Genomic DNA, 14,145 nt, shown 5'->3' on the forward strand with positions numbered 1-14,145 from the left:
GAACACAACAGAATAAGATGCAGTTAAGCACTGCTAGGCTTACACATACTGAAAATGTAACAGAAAACATGACAAACAACATAAATGCAGAATCAGGTGAAACCACACCGAAGTGCGGACAGAATGACCCCTACGATCAGCAGCAAGCGGCCAACACCCAACAAGCAACACATAGACGGAGTACAGACAGAACCGAGCAGAGAACTGACCTACAGACAAAAGCACGAACACTGACCCCCAGCAACCAGCTCACAGGAAGATAAGGTTGCCTAATGAGGGCACCTGGGAGGACACACTCCAGGAAACAACACAGAAAGATTAACCCTTCCATGTCTGGGAGAAACAGAACCCTCAGAACCCTGCAGTATGGAGCATTGCCCATGGCAACCAGGAACACGGAACCAGAATATAGGAACAGAAATGCAGATACAGTCAAAGGGGTACACACGTACATGGGCAGAGTACACACTAGACACCGCAGCCAGCACGCAGCCCCCAGCAACTAGCCTACACAGAAACCTGCAGCCAGTACTCAAGGGGATGTGCAGCCAGCCTACACGGCAACACACATGGTGAACCGCACCATGACACATATGAAGGGTCCATCGTTAATTGTGCATTATATTTCTACCCCACATGGGCTCATGTTCTCCATCATCCTCTTCATTACGAACATTGGGGGTCATTTATTAAGCTGATCTGTGACTTCTCCCCACTCACGCCAGGTCTAAAAAAGTGGGCGCGGTGTGGGCAGGGAAGGGGAGGGGCCGGTAGACCCGTCTCATTTACCATTTTCTACAACTGTTTCAGGTGTAGAAAAAGGTCTAAATGTAAGACAGCAAGGAAGCTTTCTTACATTTAGAAGCGTCAGTGGATCCGCCGAAATTATGAAGAGGCCAGCACCTATTCAAAACTCTGGTGGATCCACCGCCAGCTTAGTCTAAAAGGCCAGTCTTAATAAATGTGCTCCCTAGTTAATAATTGACCTTTTATGATTTGATGTTCTTATGTTCTTACTAAAGTTCCTCCCAGAGAACTGACTGAAGAAGAGAAGCAGCAAGCCGTCCACTCGGATGAATTCTTGATCTTTTTTGATCGAACAATTCGTGTCATTGAAAGAGCCCTGGCCGAAGATTGTAATATATTCTTTGACTACAGTGGAAGAGACCTGGAAGATAAAGAAGGGTTAGTCTGATATTTCCATATGTTCACTATGATCATAAATATTGTGAAGATATAGTAACTGAATGGATGGGAGGGCTGATCAATGCTTAGTTGGTTGGTTAGATTATTGGATGGGTGGATAGTTGCTAACAGTGTTGGCTATACTGGGCAGTAGTATATTAGTTATATTTTTGTACATGGATGCAGTATTATAGTAGTTATATTCTTGTACACAGGAGGCAGTATTATAGTAGTTATATTCCTGTACATGGTAACGGTATTATAGTAGTTATATTCTTGTACATAGGAGCAGTATTATAATAGTTATATTCTTGTACATAAGAGCAGTATTATAGTAGTTATATTCTTGTACATAGGAGCAGTATTATAGTAGTTATATTCTTATACATAGGGAGCAGTATTATAGTAGTTATATTCTTGTACATAGGAGCAATATTATGGCAGTTATATTCTTGTACATAGGAGCAGTATTATAGTAGTTATATTCTTGTACATAAGAGCAGTATTATAGTAGTTATACTCTTGTACATAGGAGGCAGTATTATAGTAGTTATATTCTTGTACATAGGAGGCAATATTATAGTAGTTATATTCTTGTACATAGGAGAAGTATTATAGTAGTTATATTCTTGTACATAGGAGCAGTATTATAGTAGTTATATTCTTGTACATAGGAGAAGTATTATAGTAGTTATATTCTTGTACATAGGAGCAGTATTATAGTAGTTATATTCTTGTACATAGGAGCAGTATTATAGTAGTTATATTCTTGTACATAGGAGCAGTATTATAGCAGTTATATTCTTGTACATAGGAGCAGTATTATAGTAGTTATATTCTTGTACATAGGAGCAGTATTATAGTAGTAATATTCTTGTACATAGGAGCAGTATTATAGTAGTTATATTCTTGTACATAGGAGGCAGTATTATAGTAGTTATATTCTTGTACATAGGAGGCAGTATTATAGTAGTTATATTCTTGCACATAGGAGCAGTATTATAGTAGTTATATTCTTGTACATAGGAGCAGTATTATAGTAGTAATATTCTTGTACATAGGAGGCAGTATTATAGTAGTTATATTCTTGTACATAGGAGCAGTATTATAGTAGTTATATTCTTAAATATTCAGGAAAGCTAATTTTCATTATAAAAATATTTTAATGTCACATAGAAATGTTTGTACAGGTAAAACTCGAAAAATTTGAATATCGTGCAAAAGTTAGTTTATTTCAGTAATGCAAATTAAAAGAAATTGCATTAATGCATCTTAAAATTAGAATTTTGTGAAAAGGTTCAATATTCTAGGCTCAAAGCTTCACACTCTAGTCAGCTAATTAATCCATATCCCCTGAGCAAAGAGTACCTCAAAATTGTGACTTTGGGGTTTCATAAGCTGTAAGCCATAATCATCCAGATTATAACAAATAAAGGCTTGAAATATCTCGCTCTGCCTGTAATGAGTCTATCTTGTAAATTAGTCTCAACTTTTAAGTTGCATTACTGAAATAAATGAACGTTGCACGATATTCAAATTTTTCGAGTTTCACCTGTGCTGTATATCAGTGCTTTCAATAATAGCAGGAATTGCTCTTCTCTACACATTCCTTCAGTTCAGCGTCATTATTGCCACATTTCTAATAAGCAGTGACTAAATGATATTATCTATAATAACTCCAGTGAGATTTGCTTTTTCAGTAATTAGTAAAGATTTATAGTCCAGACACAACAGGGATTCCTGCCTCCTCCTTCAGGGGCATGGAAATCACTGCTCGGCCCTGTGCTAATTAGTCAACAAATACTTTAATAAAATTAACTCGTAAAAAAAACTATAAAGATTTTTTTAAAATACAGTTATGATAAAAAATATGTAAGAACCATTAATAACCAGTTACATTCAATAACGCTCCAAGCAGCACTTTGATTAATATTATAAAACGCTTTGTAGCAGAGAAATGTATTATGTAACAAGAGCAGTTATGACCTCACCCCGCTCTTAAAGGGTGCTCACTTTTGCAATAATTTCTTTCAAAACTTGCAAAGTTTTCTACCATTTTCTGCAAGCTTCCCCTAAGCAAAACCGTGTTTCTATGGTAACAGACCGCAAACAAACCCTGTGTAGTCTGATCCTGCTGTCATGCGTTACTCCATCTGTACACGCAGTAGAAGAAGAGGCAGATGAAAATAAGTGGCGCATGACTGCAGGATCAGACTACGCAGGTTTTATTTTATTTTTGGATGAAACTTTTTGTTGCTTTTGAAAAAGAAAAAAGAACGAGTTGCAAAAGTATGCATACCCTTTAAATGGGAGGTGACATCATGTATGTTATTATCACAGAATCCGCAATTTAGGAAAACAGACTGCTACATGGTCTACATGTACATCATTGATCCCCACACCATTATCTGATGTCACGTTAACCCATGCCAAACCAGCTGCCACAGAAAAAAAAAAACTGTAGCCGAAACCCAGGATTGCATTCCATTTATAAAGTGGCTGCAAGGGATAAGGATGAGCAGGCTACTAGCTGAGCGAATGCTTTGTCTCCAGCCACCACTAGGGGGAGCAGGGGAGTGTACTAGTTCATTGTGCAAACAGTATGCAGTAAACTCCTAAGCGCCCTCTAGTGGTGGCTTCAGGTAGCCAAAATTTTATCATTCAGCTCTTTCTAATCTATGAGTATCTCTTTATACTTTTAGATCTTTGAGTATCTATGGGGATTTGGAGTTTTGACCATAATAAAGATATATTTGGAAATTAATCAGGGCCGAATTTTGGACGTTCTTACATTTATCTAGATATAACTTGCCTCAAAGATGTCATTGCAAGGAGCATTACGTATTTCACGTCTATTCTTGGTTACTACTCCCCTCCAGGAACCTAAGCAGTGCCAGGACAAATCTGATGCCAGCATTTCTCTGCCACGTGACTCCCAGACATCAGGACTTTCCCATATTTTAAATAGTCATGGGGCCTTCATTCATGCTTCCTGATACACAATCATGTCCTATTCATCAGGCTTCACGTGGCGTAATCATCGCATTGTACTCTGATTGGAAATAGCTGCTGATTGCTGATTGGTTGCTCGGAGCCGTTGCGCTATTGTAAATTAGTAATTAGCACCAGGAATTATCGTTGATAATCTCTCTATGGACATTTCTATAGAGTCCTGCCCCCCCCCCCATCCCCACGTTTCAGCCGCCTATGACTATGACCATGCATTAACGCACACGGGTGCCAGCATGGGCAGCCTCTGGCATCCTCGCCAGGTCTTGTCATGTCTGCTCGAGCTTCAGCTCCCAGCACATTCTGTCGTTTGTGATTCATCAGACGCTGGGGAGCAACGTGAAAACATGGCCCGGTGATGGATGATGACAGCTGTATTTATAGAACAGCACATTTGGCGTCACTTACGACATTTGTAGGCTCCAAGCAAGAAATGTGGCCCCCTTGTATCCCTCTTGCCTGTGCTTGTAAATAGGTACGGTCTAGACTGCCAATCTATGGAATTAAAGGGGAACGTGGTCATTTAGAAGCAGCAAATGAGTGAAGGAGCGCTTCCATAAACTCCGAGTGGACTGGTCGTACAGGCAGAGACATTTGGTTCTGCTATCACAGGGAGCCCGTCTGCTATCACAGGGAGCCCAAAATCGGTTTCAAAGTAAGCATACCGCCGTGTAGGGTAAGCGCACCGAAAAATAAACGTACTTTTCTTGTGAAAATCCTGTCCTCTAATCTTGATAAATCCGTATTTTTATTTTTATGCAAATACGGTTTTCGGTGCATCATGGGTGCGACCACTCCAATTGGTGCACCATCACTCCGCCAGTAATGCCATCCAGCGCCACCTTGTTATTTCAAAACCTATAGGTAAAATTAATGGACATCCAGGTGCACCAAACAGATTTTCCCCGCCTATGGTGAAAGATATGGTTGGCATGTACCCTAAATGCTGGTATGCATGCATCGATTGTGGAGATTACAGACTCTCTTTAAAAGGCATCTGTCAGCAGTTTTGCTCCTATGACACTGGCTGAGCTGTTACATGTGCACTTGGCAGCTGAAGGCATCTGTGTTGGTCCCATGATCATATGTGCCCGCATTGCTGAGAATCTGCTCTCTCTACTTTGATTGACAGGACCAGGTGTGGTCATTTTACCCTGCGTGGCCCTGCCAATCAGAGTGGAGAGGGCGGGGCAGTTGCATAGAGAGCAGAGCCTCTAGGTGTAACTGCAACGCCCCCATTGCTCCTAAAGGGCTCATTTGCATCATTTTTCTCAGCAATGCGGGCACATATGAACATGGGACCAACGCAGATGCCTTTAGCTGGAACAGGTCAGCCAGTTTAAAGGGGTCACTTTAAAGGGATTGTCTGTGAAGGTTCTCATTTAACCAAGCTTGAATAGAGGCGGGGGAAATGACATCTACTGTCTGCCACATACAATGCTGTCTTGACACCTTTTTCTGGGAAGTCTTTATCACCTACTGACTCCAATTAGGATAATGGAATCAACACCTTTGACTCCATGCTGGGTATAATTACCAAATGTGGATTCAGTTACATATTTATTCCCAGAGAATTCTTGTACAGTCACTCAGAATTGAGAAAGCTCATTGGAAGAACGAGTAAAACGTTTTCAAGAAATCTGCAGTACGTCCAGTTGCCTTGAATTATTCTTTACAGATATTTAAAGGGATTGTCCTGAAACATAAACTTACACAGGATAGGCTGTAAGCATCTGAAAGTTGGGGTCCAGCACAAGAATGGAGGTCCCCATTCCCCTGAATGAAGCGGTAGTCAACTGTGTGCTCCGCTGCTCCACTCATTCTCAATGGGACTGCCAGAGGTAGTCAAGCGTGTGCTCAGCTATCGGTCCCAAAGAGTGGACCGGAGTGGCAGTGCAGATGCTCGACCACTACTACAGTATACTACAGTGCTGCCATGTAAGGCAACTTTCACATATGCGTTTCTCCTTTCCGGTATTGAGATCCGGCAGAGGATCTCCATACCGGAGGAAAACGCTTCTTTTTTTGTCCCCATTCATGGGGACAAAACTGAACGGAAGGGAGTCACCAGAATGCATTCCGTTCCACTTGGTTGCGTTCCAATGACGGACAGAAAACTGCTGCAAGCTGCGGTTTTCTTTCCGTCATGGGATGCGGAGCACGACGGACCAGTCAGGACACACAATGTAAGTCAATGGTGCGGATCCTTTTTCTCGGACACAAAAGAAAACGGATCCGCCCCCCCATTGACTTACAATGGATTTAGTGCCGGATCCGTCTTGGCTATTATTTTAGAGTTAATACAACCGGATCCGTTCAGAACAGATGCGGACGACTGTATTATCATGACGGAAGCGTTTTTGCTGATCCATGACGGATCCAACAAAAACACAAGTGTGAAAGTAGCCCTAAGATAATTTAAACACTTCCGATGATGCACCTGCTCTGCTGGATCGGAGAAAGTGCACTATGGTGCCTCCACTCCTATCCAGCACTGCTGCTCTGTCATATACTTTTCTATACACGGAGGCAGCCAATCACTTGCTTCAGCGGCGAATGGCATGAAAACGCTGATGCAGCGCTGGATCGGGGAGAGTGGATTTTTTAAAATTATTTTACATGGCTCTCAGCACGTTAGTAACGTAGATAGCACAATGCAACCACATTCGCATTACAGCCGGAGCATCAGCCATAGGAAGGTCGGGGGGCAATAACTGGAGGCTCCTGGGCCACAGGGTTCCCATCTACCTCCTTCCATTTATAACCCTGGCGTCTTCGTGTGTGGCAGATGGGCACATCTGGGCCCCTTCAGCCTGAGACCAGCAATGAGAGAGCTGCTTTGGATGTGAATAGAGTACTGTAAGTCAAGTTAGATATAGTGACATAGTTACAATAATACACACACCCTCATGTGTAAAGGGTAAAATGATGCGGAGTTCTTCTTCAACTCCTTCCACCCGCCTAATCCTTCCAGCCTTCTTCATCATTGTTTGTTATTCTAATTTCCCAAATGAATCGATAATTGATGTCAGACAAGGATAATTCAGAGGGGAGCATGTGGGAAAATGGTGAGAGAGCCGCCTCTCCTGGGGAGGAAGCTCACAGCGCTGGTAGGTCCTGTGGAAGGACTGGAAATCTCAGCAGAGTTCCTCCATAGAGGGTTTTGTTTTTATTATTATTAGTTTATATTAAGATATTCCCCGACGGGAACACCCAAGAGGCGATCTGTGCACCTATTAACTGTGTAATATCTATCTATCTATCTATTTATCTCTCTATCAATCATTATCTGTCTATCTATCTATTATGTATCTCATATCTATCTATCTCTCTATATCTATCATTATCTATCTATCTACACTATCTATCTATCTCCTATCTATCTATCTATCTATCTATCTACAGTATCTATCTATCTATCTATCTATCGATACTGTAGATCAGGGATGCCCAACCTGGGGCTCTCCAGCTCTTGTAAAACTACAACTCCCACCAGGCCCTACTGTAGGCTGATAGCTGTAGGTTTTGTTGGCATGCTGGGTGGGACAATACCACGGGGGCCACCTGAGCCCTCCTCGCGGCAGGCTAGTGGAAGTTTTTGGGGATGTATTTTGCGTTGCTGGCCGCAGTATTTTGTGAAGGACTGTGGTATTTGGCTCTGTTGGGGGGGGGGGGGGGGATATTGTGACGCAATATAGTATTGCTGGTCCTGCCTTCCATCAGACTACAAAACTTTAAGTATTTTTTCCAGGTCCACTTTAAGTTCCCAGTCCGCCCCTGCTGGGAGTTGTAGTTTTGCAACAGCTGGAGGGCCACAGGTTGGGCATCCCTGATCTACAGTATCTATCTATTTATCTATTTATCTATTATCTATCTATCTATTTATCTATCCATTCATCATCCATCTAAAACATTTTACTTACATACAACTGTGGAAGATTAGTAATTTATTCTGAAGCCCTGGCCATTTCATATAGAAAATAAGAAAAATGAAGAAAAATAAGCAGTGTAAAAGGCAGTTGATGGTTTCTCAAAATCTTCGTAGGACACCATGATGGCAGTTCTCACTTATGGGCCTCCTAAAAGCACTCTAGGCGACCCACTGAACAGTGTTTCCACAGGTATCTTTACACTCACTCCGGCCTCCAGTCCAACTTTTTTGTCCAAGTTGTACAAGCTCACGCTTCCCACCAACATTTTCACGATGAACAAGCCCTCTCCAGCCTCCAGACCACCAACATTCTTACAATAGACAAGCCCACTCCAACCTTCAGACCACCAACATTCTCACAATAGACAAGCCCTCTCCAACCTTCAGACCACCAACGTTCCCACAATAGACAAGCCCTCTCCAACCTTCAGACCACCAACGTTCCCACAATGAGAAAGCCCACTCCACTCTCCAGACCACCAACATTCTCACAATAGGCAAGCCCAGTCCTAATAATCTGCCTTCAACTCCATGGCACAAAACCACTCCCCTTATCAGCTCCTGTCTGCTACTCCTATCAGCATTATGGTGTAGCATTCCAGCGTCAAAACGTGCATAGCTGTATTAGCGTCACCTATGCCTTAGCCGGCTCCGACACCTATAACAGCTCAGGGGCATGTCCTTTCTACTGCAACTCCCTCCCTATCACAGCTCAGGATTGTGTTCTTTTTGCTGCAGTTCTCTCCCTTTCTCCCTTTTACAGCTGATTTGGCTTGTCCTTTCTGCTGCAGCTTTCTCCTTGCAACTGCAATATCTTCTAAAAGAAGATACATCTGGTGGCAGTTGAAGGAAGTAACTGAGCATATGCGACCACCCCATTGATGTTACTGAAGTGGACAGAGAAATTAGGAAAAGTGCAAACAGCAGGTGGTGCTATACAGATAGATATCACTGAATAACTCTGTGACTATACTAAATTTTTAATACAAAAGTATTAAGGTGTAGGTTCTGATCATCCCTTTAAAGTACAACTCAGAGTCTTTTTTCTTTAAGGGGGGGACCTATTCCCAAGGGCAGACTGGGAACTTAAAGGCCAGTCCACCCCTGCCTATTCTTCTTACACTTCGCTCCAGTATAATGAGTTCTGTCCTCACCACTCCACTCTTCAAATTGTCAACTATGGAAATAGATGTCTGGGAGGTGGCCGACACCACCATCTTTCACCTATGGAAGGGTTCTCTCTTGACCTGTATCCATCTGTTCCTCACAGGACTTCTCCAAAACATCAGGTAGAACAAAAGTAGCCCCAAGACCTACGAAATCCCAAAAATCCTGCCGACTATGCAAAGTATGGCCAGGGGTTTTTCATCTGCTTGATTGGTGACATTCTCCAGGCCTTGCTAGAGGACATCACGATGTCACCTCTCACTTATGGATCTCCACAGGTTCCTCATCATTCTTTTCCAACACCACTATGATGGACACAAATCACTGCAGCCTACAGCCCACCGACACCTTCATGATGGACAAGCCCAAGCTGTATTGTCATCAGAAACATTTAATTCTGCAGCCTCAGGTTTTGGGCCTTCAATGAGTAGCAAGGCAGTAGTGCATTCACTGTCCATTGGTGTCCACAACGAAGGGGATGAACGGTTGACCGATACCCCACCTTTGGCATTCTACTACTAATGTCTGACCGAATTCTTTCAGATCTTCAGATGAAGACTGAACCTGACAGATGACATCCCTTATGTTAATTTTCTCTGTGTTTTATAAAAAGTATTTTTTTTTTACTTTAAAGGAAATGTCACTGTCCGCTGATGAATGAGCGTTCTTATTACCGCTGCCGCAGATAAGCTTTGATGTACCTCTGTGGTTACATAAGGTTTTAATGCAAGATATGTATCATATGTAGCATCTTCATAATATATATTACTTGTATGAGACATAAAGAAGATTTCCGACTCTTTCCAGATAGATCATCAGTTAAAAAGTGTCAGAAAATCCCATTAGCCAACACTTCACCCTGAAGTAAAAAGAAATGGCTGAATTTACACAAATAGCGGTAAAATCTGCAATCTCAAACCTTCCCGAGGAGAAGTGAGGTCATGGAAGTTCTGGCTGTTTCTATAGCAGACCCAGCATGTTTTTCTGCACATTATATTTTGTCTGCCACCAGGGGGAGCCGAAGAGCTTACTGTATAGTATGTTAAAAGTATGGACTGTATGCAGAACGCTCCTGAGCTCCCTCTAGTGGTGGAAGAAGTCAGATTTTTTTTTGTGAATAGTTTTATAGAGGGGATTTGGAGCTTTGACCACTAAGAGTCAAGGAGAACATGGATTTTAATGTCTGTGTCAAAGCCCATGCGAACTTGAGGAGGACATACAAATGTGATGCAGGTCAAGTTCAAATCCAGGACCCCAGATCAGTACCAACCACTGAAACATCATGTTCAGAAGAACAATCCTTATATTTCTCCTGCTTCCTAGATCTGCATGTATTAGGATGTACAGACTATCTATGTCTTGTATGGGTGACACAGGGTGTTTTCTTTTTTAAAGGGATATCCAAGCTGGGGCCAATCTCTCATTTAATCGACAGTTCTATGATGAACATTGGTCAAAACATCGAGTGGTCACTTGTCTGGACTGGTCGCTGCAGGTAAGACAGATAAGTGTGTCATGATGTCCACAGCGAAGGATGTGCAGGGGCTGGTTTATGCTCGTCTGGGTAAAGGGACCTCCCAATGTAGCAGTAAAGCTCCTCAGAAGGGTGGAGATGGTGACAGTGGCAAATGTGGAACCAAATGTCCATAGGCTTAGAATGAAATTTTTAGGAACTGCATATGCATGTTAATTTAGAGCATCATCCATCCTTCTTCCTTCTTTCTTTTATCCCACCCTTCCTTTCTATCTTCCATTTTTTATACCTTCCTTCCTTAGGCCATGTTGACATCTGCATCAGTCTTCAAATACAGGACAAATCCGCAGCCTACTTTGGCCAGGTCACCTGGTGCCCCCCATTATAGTCAATGGGGTCTAGCTGGCGCTGTTTGTGACAGTCCTGTGACGGATCCAGTGCTCCCGTTATTTCCATTGTTTTGCTCCTGTAACGCCAATGTGAACATGACCCTACTGTTCTGCTTTCTGTTTCTACATTTTTTCTTCACTTTTACCTCCTTTCCATCTGTCTTTCCTTCTGTCTTTCCTCCCTTCCTAATTTTTTTTCACTTTCCGTCTCTCCATGTTTTAAATAATAAATGTACCTATAAATGATATAATCAGTCTCTGGTGTACATGGATTATTATATACCGCACCTTATGGAGAGAATAAAGGATACATTTCTGTATTACAGTATCCAGAACTTATGGTGGCATCTTATAATAATAATGAAGACGCCCCTCATGAACCTGATGGTGTCGCCCTAGTATGGAACATGAAGTTCAAGAAGACCACTCCAGAATATATATTCCATTGTCAGGTGAGAATACAATGTGTCCAGATAGATAGATATGAGATAGATAGATAGATAGATAGATATGAGATATGTATTAGATAGATAGACAGATATATATGTGATAAATTGATAGATAGATAAATACCTGTAGATAGATAGATAGATAATAGATAATTTGATAGATGCATGATAGATATTAGATGATAGATAAAAAATTGAATAGATAGATATTATATAATAGATAAAAGATAGATGATAGATAGATAGACAGGTAAAAGATACACATGAAATAGATATTAGATAGATAGATAGATAGATAGATAGATAGATATGAGATAGATAGTGTGGGGTTTCGCTCTGGTAGACAGGATTAGCGGACGCAGTATAGAGGCAACAACAAGTTCTTTGGATCAAACAGTTCAGTGTTTTATTCACACAGGTAGAAAGCCTTCATCCAGACACAAGGCTCCCAGATCCCAACACAGAGACATGGCTTCTTAGCCCAGCTGCCTATTTAGGGACAGCCAGGTGCTGCCAAAACCCGGACCGGCATTTAAAATCCGGTCCGGTATTTGACCTCACCTGGCTGTAAATCAGCCCAGCAGCATATACTGGGAGGAAAATACCTGTTTTCCCAGACCAAACCTCTCACTGTGTCACAATAGATAGATAGATAGATAGATAGACAGGTAAGATATGAAATAGATAGAAAGATAGATAGATAGATAGAAAATCTCCTTATTATAACATGTTACCAGTATACTCCTGCGGTCTGTAGATACTAGAGAATATGTTTTTGCTTTCCTGTTTGGACACCTCCCGGTGAAGTTGCTGTTGGTTGCCATAGTAACCGGAGGCCTGCAGATTACCCGTAGATTTTCCGAGCCTCCCCCTGCCCACTCGTACTCACTACATCATTCCTCTTCCATCTGACTGCCGCACAACATTGATGACAAATCTGACTTCTCGGCTGTGGGATGACGCCTGCCCTCTGCTGCTCCAGGTTCACCACAGCTTTCTGCTTTTGCTGCTTGTTGCTATGTAAAAATTTAACTATTGACCAGTGGGCACCACCTTCCCTCACCAATGCCATGTAGATAAAAACGGATTATCTGGATTATAACTAGGGCACATGGGCCATTTGCTCCAAGACCTTAACCCTTACAGAGATCAAGTAGGCCTCCATCAACGTCTCCTCCTTCCCTTCTGTCAACCACTTGTTGAAATCACAGTCGCATTGGAAAAACCACGTTACCTTTTTTCCCCATACCCCTTACCAATGTAATGTCACGTATGGAGTCACAGATGGACCAGGTTATTAGCTAGTAGAAGATTACCTCACATTAATGGATGCCAACGTTGCTTTGATTGAGGGTCACGGTCTTAAAGATGGGATGAGGGTCACCAACTTTTTTGCCCACTATCCTCAGTATGGCCCTGCATGCAGGCCCTTTGATGGTGCGGATCATAGTCCTTTCACCACTGCTGATGTGACCTACAAAAGGAAGGATGGCTTCATTGCAAGGTGGGGACACTTCTCCCAGTGCTTTCTCTTGTGTGGAAGACACATCACATAGATGTCCACCTCTTGCCCTATTCTTAGCTACCAGACATTGGCCGCATTTTTGCTCGGTCCTCAAGTACTGTTGACCCATTGGGCCTAGTTCTATGCCTAAAAGTAATACCAGTCCTTAAGGTGACACACCACTCTCATAGGTGATCTGAAAACCTCAGATGTCTCATCAAGTAGATGCGTTCTTGCCCTATCGAGGCAAGTGTGGGACTAGGGACTTCCCTAAACCTGAGATAAAAGCCACCATCTTTTTTGTCCACCATCCTGTGTCTGGCCCTGCATGCAGACCCCTTGATGGTGCAGCCCATGGTCCATTCACCACTGCTGATGTGACCAACAAAAGGAAGGAAAGCTCTATAGCAAGGTGGGGTTACCTGTACAGCTGCCTTCTCTTGGGTGGAAGACACATCACATAGATGTCCACCTTTTACCTTATACTTAGCTACCAGACATTGGCCACATTGTTGCCAAGCCCTCAAGGACTGCCAAACCATTGGGCCTAGTTCTACGTCTAAAATAGAACAATACCAATCCTTAAGGTGGCATACCACTCTCATAGGTGATCTGAAGACCTCAGATATCTCATGAAGTAGATGTCCCATTGCCCTGTCAAGGCAACTATGAGACTAGGGACATCCATAAACATCCCGTTATATCTCACACTACCCCCATATGACCTTGTAGAAAAAACGCACACCCATGACGGTATTTTCAGAGGATATTAGCGAGAACCTGAGATTCTGTGATGACCTTCTGAGCATGTAGTAGGTGTTGATGTCCAGCTGAGAATGTAGCAGAAGTTGGATTAGTATTTTGCCGTGAGCCTGGGTGAAGAATTATGGGTGTTTTCTTAATGACAAGAGGGCTGACTCACTTGTGTGGTTTGTTTGGCGCTGCCCTGAGATTTTACATTTCATCGCTTTTTATAGTATTTTCTCTTTTCGGTCATAGAGGTTCCTTTGCCAAAAAGGTGAAGATTTAGGTAATTG

General features: G+C 42.4%; 1 protein-coding gene across 1 annotated transcript in view; it reads left to right on the forward strand.

Moving 5' to 3' along the window:
* Positions 1-14,145, forward strand: part of DYNC1I1 (dynein cytoplasmic 1 intermediate chain 1) — a 328,122-nt gene that overhangs the window by 175,762 nt on the left and 138,215 nt on the right. Inside the window, exons 8-10 of the mRNA XM_044294826.1 lie at positions 1,023-1,185; positions 10,688-10,787; positions 11,482-11,607. Coding sequence (XP_044150761.1) covers positions 1,023-1,185; positions 10,688-10,787; positions 11,482-11,607 — 389 coding nt within the window. The remainder of the gene's footprint in view (positions 1-1,022; positions 1,186-10,687; positions 10,788-11,481; positions 11,608-14,145) is intronic.

Source organism: Bufo gargarizans, chromosome 5, assembly GCF_014858855.1.
Source record: "Bufo gargarizans isolate SCDJY-AF-19 chromosome 5, ASM1485885v1, whole genome shotgun sequence".
NCBI lineage: Eukaryota > Metazoa > Chordata > Amphibia > Anura > Bufonidae > Bufo > Bufo gargarizans.